The sequence below is a fragment of the Melopsittacus undulatus genome, chromosome 6 (assembly GCF_012275295.1).
Source record: "Melopsittacus undulatus isolate bMelUnd1 chromosome 6, bMelUnd1.mat.Z, whole genome shotgun sequence".
Lineage (NCBI taxonomy): Eukaryota > Metazoa > Chordata > Aves > Psittaciformes > Psittaculidae > Melopsittacus > Melopsittacus undulatus.
Genome location: NC_047532.1, coordinates 41963063 through 41980710, shown reverse-complemented (window position 1 = coordinate 41980710; position 17648 = coordinate 41963063). Strand labels below are relative to the sequence as shown.

General features: G+C 42.6%; 1 protein-coding gene across 2 annotated transcripts; it reads left to right on the top strand.

The window, feature by feature from the left end:
- Positions 1 to 5696: 5696 nt before the first annotated feature.
- GHSR (growth hormone secretagogue receptor) lies at positions 5697 to 9702 on the top strand. 2 transcript variants are annotated; one of them, XM_031047121.2, is made up of 2 exons: positions 5697 to 6450; positions 9446 to 9702. In XM_031047121.2, exons 1-2 carry the CDS (start codon positions 5697 to 5699, stop codon positions 9700 to 9702), a joined length of 1011 nt encoding a protein of 336 aa, XP_030902981.1. The 2 variants fall into 2 exon arrangements, with proteins under 2 accessions (XP_030902981.1, XP_005147010.1); XM_005146953.2 differs by having other exon boundaries at positions 9398 to 9702.
- Positions 9703 to 17648: the final 7946 nt, after the last annotated feature.

Here is a 17648-nt window from a genome sequence, read left to right as displayed (position 1 = left end):
CCATATCACTGTTAGGCACACTGTATATCTATGTGATTAACAAAAGGATGCTTGACTCCCTAATGGACTCATAAGCTAAATAAATGCATTTAGCCCAGTGTGTTAGGCTTTATTTGGAATAGATGGGCAAGCCTCAAGCCTCAATAATCAGACACATAGGTCTGTGTATGTGGCTCTCCCCATCAACGCCAAACTCCACAGTATGCCATGTCTAGGGATGAGCAGCCCTGAATTTCAGGGATGCCCACGGGTTTTCAAAAGAAATTATTCCTTTCATACAGACTGCTTTTATTTCAGCAAAGGTTTTTCACTTTTCTGGTGTTTCCATGGGAAAGAGGACATGCCAAATTAACTGTCTTTTATTGTACCTTCCATTACTTCATGGAAATGGACTTCTATTTTTTGCCTCTCTTTGCCTTAGTAAATGTAATTATTATTGTTTGTATTGCAGCAGTATTCACTGCCTACTGAGGACAGGGGATGCATTTGCTGTAATCCATGCAGTTAAAAAGCCTGATTCGTACACTGAGGTTTTGAAATTCATAATTTTAGTTATCAGATTGCATCTAAATATTAGGTTCTAAGAAAAGACTGAATGTAATGATCAATATGGCATAAATAGGCACAGTGAGACAAGATCTCGTTCATCCCTCCAAGGCACCTCATTATTCAGTAGCAGAAATGGAAGATAAATTAGGATATTGTTGGGTCTAATCCAATTTTCACAGGTTGGGTTTGGTTTTTTTTTCATGTAGAATTACATGGAGGTTTGTATCAGTTTTCATCAGAATTTTCCAAAACTTGGCTCTCCATAACTCCATTAACAAACTGAATTGCATGCTATATCATATGTTAAAAATCCTGTTAAAAATCTGATTGCCAGGGTACCACAGTTAACCGCCTGACCACCACATCACTATTACTTGGTAATACCACACCTCTTCCTGAGACTTTCATAATCCAAACATGTATAGACATTTCCATTAATTTCCTCTATAAGTCTTAGAAGTGACATTTCGTTGTGACACTGGGGCATGACAGAAATGCTGTCAAACTGCTTCAGTCTTGTCAGTGAGACAAGACTGCAACTTAGGGCAGAAGCCTGTTGGTTTAAGCAGCTCCCATTTTCATGAGCACATCACATATATAACACTCACAGCATTAACAAACATTAGGAAATCCAAGGTTGTTCAGACTGCCTTTCAGAAATCAGCAATTTAAACACAGTAAAATTCAAGGCACAAATTCCTCCTCAAGATACTTCTGATTGTGAATTCCTCAGCTCATATTATTCTCAATTTGTATCAAGTTATGGTTATTTAGCCCATATAAGTGCTGGGTGAAGGCAAAGTGGATTAACTGCAGATTTGCTGTTGAATTGAGCCAAGTTATCACTCCCCATTTAACATGAGACAGAAATATCAACAAGAAAGGATGGCTGAGAATAACTGACCATGCAATCCCATCCTGCATGTTCTGGCACTATCAGAACTCAAATCGTAAGGCAAATTGATAAACACATGTAAGTCAGGTGAACATCTCTATCCAAAGCCAGGATAGCTTAGTCAAAACTGGCAGATCTTTTGAGATCAAATACATGTCTGTCCAATGATAGGGAAAAAAAAAAAAAGTTATAGGATACATCTACTACTCTCATGCTAGAAATTATTATTTAATAAAAACTTTGTAGTTTCAACTCAGAGTAAACATAGCTGTGACAAATTGTGCTGGGTTTGCCTGGGGTAGAGTTTATTCACAGTAGCTGGTATGGGGCTATATTTTAGATTTGTGCTGAAGCAGTGCTGATAACTCAGGGATGTTTTAGTCACTGCTGAGCAGTGCTTACACAGAGCCAAGGTCTTTGCTGCTCCTCACAACTCCTTACGAGCGAGCAGGCTGGGGGTGCACAAGGATCTGGGAGGGGACACAGCCGGGACAGCTGACCCCAACTGATGCAAGGGCTATTCTGTACCATATGGCATCATGCTCAGCATGTAAAGCTGGGGAAGAAGAAGGAAGCAGGGGACATTTGAAGCGATGGCATTTGTCTTCCGAAGTAACCATTAAGTGTGATGGAGCCCTGCTTTCCTGGGAATGGCTGAACACCTGCTTGACCATGGGAAGTGGTGAATGAATTCCTTGAATTGCTTTGCTTGTGTGCAGCTTTTGCTGTACGTGTTAAATTGTCTTTATCTCAGCCCATGTTTTGCCATTTTACTCTTCTGATTCTGTCCTCCATCCCACTAGAAAGGAGCAAGTGAGTGTCTGCACAGCGCTTACTTGCCAGCTGGTGTTAAAACATGACACCAGTGAACCGTATTCTCTCTCCAATTGGTGAACAAATCTAAAGAAGAGGGACATTAATGCCCAGGGCATGACCTAGCAGCACAGTGAGCTGAAGAATAGTGAAAAACTAAGTCTAAAGCAGATGCCTCTGAATTAATGGTATTAAAGCACCACTTTGCTGATAAATGAACTAACTCTGTTTTGAAGTCTGCTTGCAGATGTTTACTGCAACATAAACAACTATAAAGTGATTTGAGCACATTCTGGGTTTTACAGTATGAAGTTAGCTTACCGTTATTTTGTCAACACTATTCACTGATGATAGTTGCAAAACCATAACCTTTGAAAGCATATACCAAATACTCCCTTCTGTTCTTAAAATACACTTATAATAGAAGTCAGAACATCTGCCCCTGGATATAACAAAAACCCCTGCATTTGCTTTTCTGTGAATTGTTGGAGGTGCGTCATTTTTAAATGGGAGATCTCTCCCTGGAAGTCTGTTTTCCAGTTTCTTCATCTCTTCACAATAAAACCACAATCATTCTATATTCAAAGCCTTCAGATATTCCCATGACAACAAACAATGATATAAACAAGAATTAAAGTTGCATTGGATGAGAAGAAAATTGAAAGAATGGAACAGAGGAGAGAGATTTCAAAACTCCATAAAAAGAAACTCTCTTCTACCTTCTCTCCAGTGCTCAACACAGCTTTAAAGATGCTGAAAGAAGCACCAATATTTTAAAAGTTCCATGAAAGGTAAATGTCCATTATACTTTTTTAAATTATTCTTTAATGTATGTTTTGTTCACACATCCAGATAGTGAATAAAATGGAGCATAAAAAGTGTTTAACATCAGCCTCTTTCTGTTAATTTCTCTCACCCCAATAACATTAGCAATTTCAGTATTTTCTGCAGTTGTTAAGGCAGCATAAAAGTATTGTTCTTGTGTCTGAGGGCTAATAAATAACTCTCTGGAGCCTAAAGCTGTTTTTTCTCTCAGCTCTTATACCTTCTATAATTGCTATCTTCACCATTGTCCTTCAGCATATGCAAAGCAGAGCCAGGAACTCATTATCATAAAGTTTGTGAGATGTCAGTTCTTTATATCACATCAAAATTTGGCCTACAATTGCCAAAAAAAAAAAAAAAAAAAAAAAAAAAAAACCCAAAAAATCAGAAAGAGTCATAAAACTGGAGCTGTTTTTCTTCTCCCTCAGCTGACATTTTTTCTGGCTCTGACCCCATGAAGGAAAAGCAGCCAGAGAAGACTTTGACTCATGGTACCCTTCAAATAAGGGGCTCAGTGTCGCTGGATTCAAAGCACAGCTGCTATTTCTGATCCCAGGGGCTCATCACTCATCACATCAAACTCACAATGAATTAAGTGTTAAATGACTACATTGCAAGCTCAAATTGTCCAGCACATATGTATCATGGTACTTCACTTTTTACTACTTGATTTTGCTACACACATCAGCTCAAGCATTATTTTAATAAATATAAATAAAAAGGGAAGCTTTTTCTTTCACTGGGGAAAGGGGAATGGTTGCTTTTTACAAGATACAGGTCAGCAAAACCAGAAAGTATTTCATTAGAATGAAGGATCCTCACTACACAGAGAAGTCACATTTGTAGCTTCAGACCATTTTATCTGCTAAATATCAACAACCTGCAGTGAATACCATCGGCCTGAGAATTTGTCACAAAAAGAATCCCAAAGTGAAACAATTCTTTATAATAATACTAAATATTTGGCAGTTTAAATAAAGAGGCAGTTACTAGCTCCTTCGTAACACAGTGCAATGTAATTTAAATTAGATTTGACGCAACAGTTTAGTATGAAATAACTGTACATTGGTGGTATAAAGCCCATGATTTTTCTTCAGAAACCTATAAAACAATTACATAGACAGCTGGTTAAACTAAGTGATAAGCACATTAGGTTCTTCCTTCAACTGCAATTAATGTGTAGTGATCCCCATAAAATTTAGCAACTGTTGAGTAACTTGCTACAAAACTACCTCATGGTTCAAGAGCGGGAAGGATAAGTACTGATTCCAACAAAACTGCAGAAATATATGATCCAAACTAGGATATGGGGAAGGCACTAAGGCTAATGCTTACATTAGGGCAGGGAGCAAATTACAGAAACACGCACAGGAGCACAGACAACACACTCTATCTCTCCACAGCTGTGAAATCATAATGCTAGTAGGTGCATATGTATGGAAAAAAAACCTCATGCAGCTGTTTCTCAGCTGAATTAAACTAGATGCACGGATTTGAAGCCTTGGTTGCCACCTGAGACATGGGGTACAAGGGAAAGGATGTAGCTCCTCTGGGTCGAGGAAAGGAGTGAAAAGAGGTTGTGCAGTAGCACGCTCTCACAGGCACTTTCAGAGGACGAGTTGAAAAGGAAGACGGAGAAACCCTTTTCATGTGTGCTGGGGGGCTGGTGTCATTTTACTGTCCCTGGTCTCACCTTGTGCTGCTTCCGTCCGATTCCTTCTCAGGTACAATACTGCCATTTAGTAGTATATATGAGTCTGCAGTGCAGAAACACACAGTACAGAAACGTAAACGTCTGCATGGAGCAGAGCATAAGACAACACAAGCATGCCAAATCAAAACTTCACTGTAGGTAAACCGTGTAGAAGAGAGTGATGACTGCAGCTTCACTCAACTGGAGCCTTTACCGGGCTCCTGCCAAGATCCAAGGGCAAAACACAGGTACGAAAAGAGGCGGAAGAATCTGCAGCCACCCCTGTATTCCTACAGCCACCGCGACATTTCCACGTGCACCGCAGGACAGCGCACCCCGGACACCAGCAACTCTATGTGCGCGGGCAAGGAGCGGCATCCCAGCTGCAGGCAAGGGAGACACGGCAGCAGCGACTGGTGGTACCCGCACCCCGGGCAGGAGCGGTTCAGGCAGCGGTGCGGAGCGGGGAGCGTTTGCACTGGGTGGAAAGCGCTGGGTGAAACCCCCGAGCCCCGCGCCGGGACTCGGGAAGAAAGTTTAAGCGCTGCTGCCGGTGCTGCCCTTGCCTGCGCGCGGGATCTGCGCTGCGGGGCTGGGCTAATTCTTGGCCCTGCGGCGCCAGCCCCGTAGCAGAGCCTCAGAGCAGCGCGGCGCCGCTCCGCGCCCGCGGAGCCAGCGCACCCACGTCTCACGTGACGCGCCAGCGAATGCCAGCCCCTCTGTCCCCACACCTCGGGGCCGGGGGGAGCAGCAGCACCCGGAGAGAGGCGGAGCGGGGCAGCCAGTCCCTCCCCGCCCTCCGCACCTGCCCAAACAGCGCGGCGGAGGACGCGCAGCAGCGCGGAGGCCGGGCTGGGGCTGCGGGGGCGCGGGGGGCTCCGCGGGCGCGGCGGGCGGTGATGCACAGCCCGCGGCAGCAGGATGCGGGAGGGGAGCGCAGCCAGCCGCGACGCGGAGAACCGGACAGGAGGCGAGCCCCCGCTGCACCTGTTTCCCGCACCCGTGCTCACAGGCATCACGGTCGCCTGCATCCTCCTGTTCGTCATCGGGATCATTGGCAACCTCATGACCATGCTGGTGGTGTCACGGTTCCGGGACATGAGGACCACCACCAACTTCTACCTGTCCAGCATGGCCTTCTCCGACCTGCTCATCTTCCTCTGCATGCCCCTGGACCTCTTTCGCCTCTGGCAGTATCGGCCCTGGAATTTCGGAGATCTCCTCTGCAAGCTTTTCCAGTTCATCAGCGAGAGCTGCACCTACTCCACCATCCTCAACATTACTGCCCTTAGCGTGGAGCGGTATGTTGCCATCTGCTTTCCCCTTCGAGCTAAAGTGATCATCACCAAGGGGAAGGTCAAGCTGGTCATCCTTTTCCTCTGGGCCATCTCCTTCATTAGTGCTGGACCCATCTTCATCTTGGTGGGGGTCGAGCACGAGAATGGCACAAACCCCCTGAGCACCAACGAGTGCCGAGCCACAGAGTATGCCATCCGCTCAGGGCTCCTCACAATCATGGTCTGGACCTCCAGCATCTTCTTTTTCCTGCCTGTGTTTTGCCTGACTGTGCTGTACAGCCTCATTGGGAGGAAGCTCTGGAGGAGAAAGAGAAAGAACATTGGTCCAAACACTGTCATCAGGGATAAGAACAACAAGCAAACTGTGAAAATGTTAGGTACGACCCTTCTTGCACTGTTTTTCCAAAGGATGCATGTGCTTGTATCTCTGGGTGTGTGTGTTGTGTGTGTGAGAGAGAGAAAAACTGAGAACACTCGGTAGCTCTCTATAGTTGTTTCCAAAGAAAAGTATTGAAAATGCTCCGTACAAAGTGCTACACCTCAAGGTATTGTAGAATAACTCTCCTCTCTCCCTACATTTGTTTCTAACTGGTTTGAGCTGAAGACTCTCAAGCAGTTAAACGTTAATAACAATCACTGGCAAGGACAAATATTATGGTTATAATTTGCTAGTGCCCTGGAGATTCTTTAACATTTTTCCTCTTTAGTTGTGAGTACCAATGTTATTTACAGAAAGATAGTATATTTCATTTTTAAACAAAAGGAAACTTTTCTCAAGCCACGAAGGTGAACTGCAGACCAAGCAAGCAGGATATGATGTGTACTTAGTTTCACCTGAAAAGTGTGCTGAGGTTTTAGCAAATTGGGGTTATATCATACGCTTACATGGCTGTGCTTGTAAAATTAATCTGCCTTTTTATATTAGCAAAACACCAGGATGTGCTGAACAGGGAGCACAGCATCTTCTTTGAGGTCTGTGATCCTGTAAATTCTCACTGGCTTCAAGAAGACAGGATCAAGATGACAGTCACTGTCATTCCTAACTTTGTATGTTGACACTGCTGAATGGTTTAAGCAATTATTACTGGTATATGGAAACACAAATTGTAACATACTATGTCAGTGCACATTGCAGAGTTCAATGTACAAAACCAAAAAGTTGTTCTGCAGTTTAGTGCCTAAAAACTGCAGAATCCTGCTGCTGCTGAGTACCTTTATTGAAGCAAAAGTCCTCTGCAGTGCAAGTCATCCCATGGATTTCAGCAGCAATGAGACGTTTATGTGAAGAAGGTTTTATGGGCAACAGCTCTGCTGTGCTCATTTCAGCTGTGCTGAAGTGATGGGCTACTAAGCTAGATGAAGAGGTGGCAGTGTCCTAAGTACCTTTAAATATTAAATGGGAGCTTAACTGATTTTTTGTTCATGTCCTACTTTATTATTATGCAATAGCAGGAAGAATAATAAACCCCACAGCATTCTTTGTGCCCTTTCAGCTACATTTTATGATCAATAGAATTACTTCAGTCTGGTGTGACCTTGGAAGTAATTAATCATTTCCACTTCTAGAGTTTCAGGATTATGAATGTCTACTTAGAATAAGTAAATTGCTAGCATATATTACCACCATATTTATATTTCTGCATACTTAACTATAAAGAATTTTGAAATAATAACTGTTTATTCCTGCCCTGAAGCATTGCCACAAGCATTACAGCATTTCAGACACCTTTTTCTTTATTTTTCCTTTTTACAAGGTCTGAAAACCAAGCAAGGCAGTGGCAAGACCATCCTCTGACAGGGAGCCAATATTCTCTAAATGATAACAGTCTGATGGAAAGAAATTAGTAAGGGCTCAGAATGAGCAGATACTCAATACAGTCTGCTCTCACCGGTGTTGATGTTCTGCATGGAACATCAAGTAAATGGGATTAGCATCAGCACCTCTTCTAAATTGTAGAGAAAGGTTATGCTTCTAGGTCCTTAATTAAACATCTAGACATACAGTTGCAAAGGAGTTATCATACTCATTTCCTATTGAAATCAAGGTGATTCTGCATGCGTGAAGATCAAACTGTTAAAAGCCTGACTAGGAATATACATGCCTACATATGAAAATATTGACTATGCTTAAAAGTCTGTTCATAATGACCACCATGGTAATAATATTCATTACATGGATTAAGCTCCACTTGTGAGCAAGGGAAGCATTATCTGAATTCTGTAGGTGAAGATACTGAGGAAAAAACTGAAGTGGTTAGCTCAAGAAGATGCAGAGCTGAAAACCATACTCTGAACCTCAGCCCTGTGCGTTATAGTCCACCATAAGTCCTGCATAAGTATCCATTTAAACTTGGGAATGCTTGTTCAGGAAGTTGTTGGGGAAAGATGCCTATAACAATTCCTCTTAGCTCTTTTGTTATCTGCTGGGACTTGACATGAGAAAGCAGGATTGCTAACATGGGGAGTTAATGGGTGAAAATGGCTTAAGAATGTCAAAAACACCTTGCTCAAATTTTCTGGGTTTTCTTTCTCTGGTGTATTAACAGATAAACTTAAGCATTGTGAAAAATAAGAAAGGTAAGAAAGATCAATAACACACAGGAAATAAACAGAAAATATTTCCCTTTCTCTAGGGTGGAAATTCAAATGGGCAAGTGTTCAAAGCTCACACATTCCTATTATTCTACATACATAATTTTTACATATAAATGCAATCATAGTGATAGTATAATATTACATATATACTATATAACTATGAAATATATATTTAATTTTATTCTTATTGGAGTAACTCATGATCTAAAAAATGGACAAACTGCAGGGGTGCACCACTTTTCTGTTCTTACCTTGGTATGCAAGAAGTCCACATTCTGGTGGTTTGTTTTATTTTGGGGCCTTTGCCTTAAATAATTTTGCTTTCCAGAGATTACATTCTTTGTTATAAACCACAGAGTTGAGTCCATCACATCATACATGATTTTCTTTTGTTAAACGCTGCACATGATAGATCATTATACTGTTTTTGTCACCATTTTGATTCTTTCATTATTTATGAAAACCTAAGTTTTATAGGTTGGAAGTATGCTACATTGTATTAGTTGTGTAATATACAGGCAGTCTGTTTAGATTTGATCAACGTGTTTCAAGTGTTGTTAATTTATACCTCAGAAATTGTATTGAGAGACACAAACCTGAAAACTTACAGGATGTATCTTCAACCTTGTGATTAATTTCTTAAAGAAATATAATTTTAAAACTGAATTTTAATCACCCGTATTTTAACACTCATTCTTAACACAATTTCTTCTGCTGTTTTTATTTTAGTTGTGGTGGTATTTGCCTTCATACTCTGCTGGTTGCCTTTTCACGTAGGACGATATTTATTTTCCAAATCCTTTGAAGCTGGATCCTTGGAGATAGCAGTGATCAGCCAGTACTGCAATTTGGTGTCCTTTGTCCTCTTCTACCTTAGCGCAGCCATCAACCCCATCCTCTACAATATCATGTCAAAGAAGTACCGGGTTGCTGCCTGCCGCTTGTTTGGACTCAAACCCCTTCCAAAGAAAAGACTCTCCAGCACAAAGCAAGAAAGTTTGCGTGTTTGGACAGAACCAAGTGTTATCACATGACACCTGATTTCCAGCACTGGAGCATCACTTACCCACGTTTCCGAGAAAGCCATAACGAAAGAGAAAGAAATATGAACTGAAACATTAAAGCTGTACTTCTGTCACCATCCGGATTTGCTGAAAGATGTAATGTTGGCAGTTATAGATTAAAAAACCCCTAACACAACAACAAAACAACAAAACCCTCAATTTTGAGACCATAAAAGAAGACACATGATTATGGAATTTGGCAACACACAAGTATTATTTTTCTGCTACTTTTTCCCATATGATTTTTTAACACTGACTTTAGCAAGAGAGGTAGGTTTACCACCCTGAACAGGGGAATATAGCCCAGTCCACCTGATAGTCTCTGTGATTTCAGTAGCAGCTAATTTGAGATCAATTTTTCCAGAGTTAAGTTTACTTTTGCTAAAAATTTTGCTAGCATATAACCAGATGCTGCAAAGGGAAAACTGAATGGCCTTTTTGGAAGAGTGAACACAGAATTTGATACACTTTTCAAAGTTATGATTTTTAAATAAATATTTTCTCTAAATGAGGAAAATGATTTCTGAAAAAAAGAAGAAATAAAATGGATAAAAATAAACAACCTTCATGTCATATGCCCTCACAGAAGTGGCTTAGAACCTGACTGTACTGAAATATCTGTTTTAAGTATGTGTCAGAGGGACAAGGACAGTGGGCAATGCTTACTTGAGGACTGCAGTGATGCTATAAAAATATGGAATGCAGTCTCCCACCAAAGTTCTTTAGTTTTGTTTTTGTTATATTTTACTAGTTAAATCATCTGTACACATTCTGTTCAGCTTGTCTGTGAATGACTTGATGTGTTTGAACTTGGAAGCTTTTAGTTGTTTTGATATTTGTAATGATCCTCTAGTTACTTGTCCCTGTCCTGTGCAATACCATACCCCTGAGGTTTGTTGAGGACAGGTCTCCTGCCTGTAAACCCCGACTTCTTGCTGTTTGAAACATATGAGCCCGTCACCAGTACCATGTTTCTCCATAAAGCCCTGTGTGTACCTGTACTAGTTTGCTGTAGTATTAAATTGAGAACATTTTTTTAACCAATGTGACCTGACAAAGTAATGGAAAAATCTGCATTGGGAGACACAGGCAGACATGTTCTCATACTTCCTTCATTAAAATCTTAAATTCAATTGATCTTTATAACTGAAGTATGCCATTAAAAGGCAAACCAGAAAACTTTCCATCCTTTATGTTAATAAGTATGTCTTATATTGCATCTATTTTCACACCAACACGTAGATTTTGTGGATCAGTTAATAGAGTTTCGGAGCATGCAATTTCGGAGCAGCTTTCTATTTACTTTGTTCCAGTATTTATTACCCAGCTGGTCCACAACTGATGCTCCATAATGAACTGTCTGTTAACAAAAGTCTTATTGCCTTCAAACTCCTATTAACACTGATGGCCATTTTCCACCTGTTACACCTGTAGCTGATGGTGCTGCTCAGGTATAACTCAAAAGAGAACTTGGCCTCTTCTGTAAATACTGTGTCTTTTATGTCATCCAGTGCTTTGCTAGGGCCAGGGGGCTGATTGCGGCTCCTCAGTGTGGTGCCTGAGCCTGTCTTGCTCCCCACTCCAGCACTCACAGAAAGCATAGGTTTGATGTATGCAAACCTATAAATTAAGGGACAATTGAGCAGCAGTGCTATAGGACCATGTAATCTCTAATCACATCCGTCTTGTTACCGATGTTGTTCTCTCACTCACTGACCAGATCTGATGGCAGATGTCATGCAACTCAGGGAAACAAGAAATTTTGGAATCTTGAAAAGATTTGAAGATGTGAACTCACTTGTAACATGTCTCTGTAAATGAACCAGTCACAACACCTCGTGTCACATGTTTCAAATCTCAGCTGTGCCTGTGGTATTAAATGTGAACAGAATAAAATAAAGTGATGGGACCCTTTACAGGCCTACCTGGTTGTTGGTAGCAGAGGATCTGGTGTGTGATTTCATGTGGGCTGGAGAAGCAAGTTGCCGTCAGGTTCACTCAGCACTGACACACACCTCTCTTCACGATGTGGGAGCTGGGCACAGTGCTGGGTGCTGCAGGACTGGCAGCAGGCAGGGCAGGCATCCACAGCGTTCAGATGGGGCACAGAATGGGTACCAGTGTCACACACAGCCTACAAGAATTTACAGGCTTGCTCTGTTCTCTGCAAGTAAAACCTATGTCTCAGCTATAGGAAGAGATTCTGTGTGACCAGAGTGGTCCCACACAGGCTTTTACCTAGCAGAGAAGCTGCATTATTGGGTTACCATTTTTTTCCCCAAACCTGCATAACATGATAAGGCTATGGGCTTTTCAGGTGGGGGTGATAGGGTTTTTTTGGGTACTTCTTTGTGTCCTTTTTTTTTTCTCCCAGAAAAGCTGTAACATTAATGTGCATGAAATCCCTGTGTACACACATTTAATTTCTGCGTATAAACTGTACCCGTACTAATAACTTCATTCAACCTAACACTTCATCACGAGAGACTGAATTTTAACTATACCAACACCGTGAAATTGGCACAACTTCGTGTATAAAATAGAATTTAAAGCATTTAATCTGGGGTCACAGAAGTCAGAAAGAAAGGGACTGGCTGTTTATTTGGAGGGAGGACAGGACTTTTTCCTTCTCACTTAGGAAACAGACTTATTTCTGCAAGTCATTGAACATTCAGCCAAATCTAACAAAACACACATTAAAGAAGAACAGCCACCTTCATGATTCTTGCATAAGCAGGAAAATACTGCAGATCTAGCAGAAAACATTCAAGCATTTAACACATGCTGTAGCTGTCTCTATACCATCCATTAGTTTTGTTTTTCTCAGCACTAAAACTTTTCCACATAGAAATGCTAAAGCCAGTGGAGTCACACTGGCATGCATTGACTCCAGCTGGTGAATAGGGTCTACTTCCTCCAACAGGTACCTATGTATGCTTTTATGTGGAAAACAAGAAAAAAGATATCTCCTGGACAGCCTTCACTTTTGCATCATAAAATCAACTATTGTCAGATGCCTCCAGAAAGATATATACCTCCCCACCAGAACTGATGGATGAATCCACATTGCTTGCTTCAAGGTTTATTGCTCAAGTTGTGAGAAATAACTTACTAGGGAAAGAAAGTACAGTCAAGATTTCAATAGCATTTTTACCAAAGAGCTGCTACCTGATGTCAGTACAAGATAGATATCATGGGTTTGTCCCAGGTAGTAACACAAGGCAAGGTTCCTCCTGCCTCGTCTCTACTAGGGCTTGCAAAGGCAAAGGAGATGCTGCAGGCAGAGAGCATAGTGGCAAACAACCTATGTTGGCAAAAGCAATGCTGGCACTGATTTTACCATCCATCTCACCTACTGCACCTCCTCAGGGTCCACAGTGTAGTGAATCCTGGAAAATACCTTCTAACAGAGACAAGGCATTTCTCCTCTCTTTTCCAGGGCTTTTCTGCAGCATTTCATGTTCCTGGCACCTTCTCCCTATCTGAAAGAGCATGGGTGCCTCCCTCACCTTGTTTTGGGTCTAGATATGGTTTTTGAGATGTTTTACATGCAGAGAAGACAAGAGCCCATGCAGGCACTGGGCTATTCATTAAATGTGGCAGACTGGGCAGCTCTGCAGCACGATTTCCTTCAGGCTATTGAACCATAGGCTGCAGTTCTGGAAACTTTTCCCTGCAGGAACCAACTTAGCCAGTTCTAGCTGAAAAAAAGAAAATATAATGTATAGGGCTTTGTAAGTCAAAACTTTGTAGTGTTCTCACTGACTCATACGTGAGCAGCCCATATAGAAACTAACTGGAGGTTCATTAAACAGTTCAAGTTTTAGAAGCTTTCCTAACTACACCTTGTATCACAGCTTCACAAATAAATAGGAACAATTTGGCTGCATTTTATTTCTTGGCAACCTGTTACATCAGTGATGAAATAGGTCAAAGGCACTTTACCAGAAAGCTTCATTCATTTTATAAAAGTACCTTTGATGGAGACATGCACAAGCAGAAAATCATGCCCTATTGTATTTCTTTCCAAAAATAAAATATACTGGAAAAACAGCACTTACATGTCAAACTTTGAGTTGACAGATACTCAGTAGTTATATAAGTTTGTGTCAAAGGACATTTGCATAAGCCTTATTTAAAACACCTGGCATTATATACCAAAACACCCAGGAGAGCCTCCTCTCTGTCATGGCTCTGCTGTAGCCAGGGTGGTGCAGCAGCTCCCTCTTCATCTGCTGATGGGCAAGGGCAAGGTGTAGGGAAGCAGGACGGAGGGTGGCTGCTGATGCTGATGCTCCCTTTGCAGATTTGAAGGCAGCTGGTTCTGCTCTGTGGGGAACACTTGCTTGTATTGATTAGTGTGTTCCCTTACGGGGCTGTTTGCAGTTCCTCTGAGACCTTCGGTCAGTGTTTCCTGATGGGCTTCCATACAGTCTGTATCATGTGCAAAAACGCCGTGGCCTTCAGGAGGCAAATTCCATCTTGAGAAGTAAAAATCAAAAATTGGCACCAAACCTACCTAACTCCTCACATTGCAGTGATGCCTGTGCTGTTCCTTCTGCACACCCTGAACCGCCCTCCTCAGTCCCCAGCTGAAAGTTACTCTCACAATTTTTAATGAAAAATGTTGGCCCAATTTTACTAAAATTAAATTAAAGCACTTGGCATTTAAACCCCTTGCTCAAACTATGCTGCCTTAGAGCAATGGGGTACGGACATATTCACCTCCCTCCGGGCGTCACTCTTTGGGCTATGTGCTAGTGAAAGCAGCTACAAGCATTATTTCTGTTTCTAAGCTGTGCTGCCAGAGTGCTCAGCACAAGTAGCCCAAGATTAGCATTATGTGGGAAATAAGTAACCCCTGACTGACACTGCAGCCTGTGGAGAGCACAGCCAAAGGGAGCCTGAACATATGAAACACAGGCTATGCTTCCAAAGCTCAGCTTGCCCAGAGAAGCTGTGGCTGCTCTATCCCTGACAGTGTTCAAGGCCAGGCTGGATGGGGCTTCGAGCAACCTGCTTTAGTGGAAGGTGTCCCTGCCCTTGGCAGAGGGGCTTGGAACAGGATGAGCCTTAAGGTCCCTTCCAACCCAAACCATTCTGTGATTCTATGATTCAGCCTGCATTCCTCTTGTCAATAATAACCGGACAATACGTACTAATGGCTGAGACAACACCTGCACCCACAGTGGGATTTGTACCTGCACTTGAACTCTTATACCAGTCCCTGGGCTGGCACACATACAGGAGCTTCCTGGAGAATCCTCCAGGTGATCCAGATGGACATACCCAGGTGGTGCAGATGCAGCTGCAGGAGTTGGCATGTCTTGAGAATGTCTGTCATGATTTACACTGTTTTACACTATTTGCTGTCATGCACATCTAGCTGGCGTATACGCTGCCTAGCTGTAATGCAGGCAGCACTTGATAGAGCTGGAAGCTTGTAGGGCATTAACATGAAGTCTCTCTGTTCTTTAGGCAGGTCCATCATCCACATAGGGCAGTGGTACATCCCCTCACTCCAGCCATCTCTGCCCATGCATGCATTCCCATCTGAGGTACTGCAGTAGACTCCTCCCAGCTGTGCACAAAGACCAGGAGCTTCACAGGAGCAAAATAAACCCCTTACACAGATGTGCTTGCCAGTGGCTTGTCACTCTCATGCATGACTCCTGGTGAGGGACAGGTAAAACCTCCAGGGGTTTGGTTTCATGTCCCATGTCCTTGGCCAAACTTTTGCCCAAAGCAGTTTGATAGATGATGGGGTACAGCTTTGCCAGCTCTGTCAGATCAGGAAATCACAGTTTCACTTTCCAGATGCCCCTGCTGCTGCTGTTTAGAATAAAAAAAAAGGAACGTTAGATCATGAGTTGTCTTTTACATCTAAATTGTGATTATGCAAGTACAGCAAAAGAGGATTAAGAAAAAGAAATGTTTAATCCATCTTGTATTATTGGAGGTTTAACTGCAGGCTTCTGCACTTCTGCTTGGTGTTGAGCTTCAGTACAGTTGTTATTTCAGCACACGATATAGTGCATTAGTACTAATGGATGCAATTAGTATACTTGGTGGGCATGTAACAGTTTTTCTCAGGGCTCTTCCCAGCAGAAAGGCCTCTGCTCTCTTCCAAGCCCAGCACTTGTATGGGTCTGCCCTTTTCAGTCTCAGTTACAGACTAGTGCATGTTATTTTCAAGTAAGCACAAAATTCACAGCCACTCATTAACCCTGTTCCTTGGACAAACAAAAAATACTTACCAAGGGTAAAAAGAACCCAACCCAAAACCTCTCTACTTCAGACTGGAGAAGAGAAGGCTCTGGGGAGACCTCAGAACAGCTTCCAGTGCATAAATGAGGCTTACAAGAAATATGAAGAGGTTTTGGTTTTTTTTTTAGGGATAGGACAAGGAGAAATGGCTTTAAATTGAAGGAGGGGAGATTTAGATTAGCTATAAGGAAGAAGTTCTTCACCTTGAGGGTGGTGAGGGGCTGGCACAGGTTGCCCAGAGAAGCTGTGGCTGCCCCGTCCCTCGCAGTGTTCAAAGCCAGGCTGGATGGGGCTTTGAGCAACCTGGTCTAGTGGAAGGTGTCCCTGCCCATGGCTGGGGGGGTCAGAACTGGATGAGCCTTAAGGTCCCTTCCAACCCAAACCCTTCTGTGTTTTTATGAAACCACCTGACTGGATGTGAACAATTCCTTCTCTTTCATCTTCCCAGTGTTTTCGGGCATTCATGGACAAGTACCTATGTCCTTCACACATGGGGTTGGGTCCAAACAGACAGTGGTGAGATTGCTGCCTAGACCCCAGGACTGCCCCTCATTAGGAGGGCACCCAATCCTCAAGTGTGTGCTGTCTGATTTCCAGCCGACCACTTTTGTTCTGTGCACAAATACATAATTTTCAAAGCCTGCAGGGTGCTCCTTTAGCTGTACTGGGAGATAAATTACTTGGCAATGAAGGCACTTTGTCACTCTCTACCTGTGCTTTGCTTCCCTTCCTGGGAGAGAAACAAAAGGTTTGGTGACGTGTGCAAGTCCATAAGGTACAATTGCTCTCAGAAATAAGGTACTCCAGGATCAACATCAGAGTCTGCTCTGAGGGTACAGGAGATACTCTTCCAGCATTTGACCCCATTTTGAAAGCTGCTGGATCAAAAGGAAAGAGTTGTACTCCCTTTCCCTTTCTCTCATGTTCTGATTGATTTTCACATGATTGCAATGCTGTCCATGAGGTAGAAAAAGCATGGTGATTTCCAAGCCTTTTTTTACAATTTTCTTCCCTGCACAGCCTCCTTCCACCAACCACCCAGTGCTGTGAATCATCCTTGATTAGGGCTGGCAGGCAGGGAATCTAACACCACAAGCCTGTCCTGCAATGAGCCTGCAGCAGGATGAGCTCCAAAGTGCAGGGATTTAAATAGCTTCAACAAGCCAATACTACAAAAGACAGCAAAACCTCATCCTACAGATTCTCACCAAATGTGAAGCCAATATCCATGATCACATGTGGGTGTGTGTTCCGTCCAGTCAATAGCACCTTGGTATTTTTACCAAGTGGTGACAATGTGATTGATCTCTGTAGAAGTCATTGTACTGTGTTAGGGGCTGCAAAAAGGTGTGAACTTCTGAGCTAGTATTGACTGAACATCTAGTTTTGAACCCACTGAACTATTGTTAGCTTGTGCCTTGGCTGGTTCCCAGGCTCCAGTGGAGATGTGGCGGTGTGAGGCTTATCCCTGGGATAAGTGGCTGCCTTGGGTGTTTCCTGAGCATCTCTGGTCTAATATTGATATCTAGGGAAACAAAACCATTTCAGATATACTCAGGTCACTACAGTGGCTTCTTCCTCAAAAAAAGCTAACCTGCAAGGCTAACTGGTTCCACTCACGGAGCCACTGCCTCAGAGTCACCTCAGAC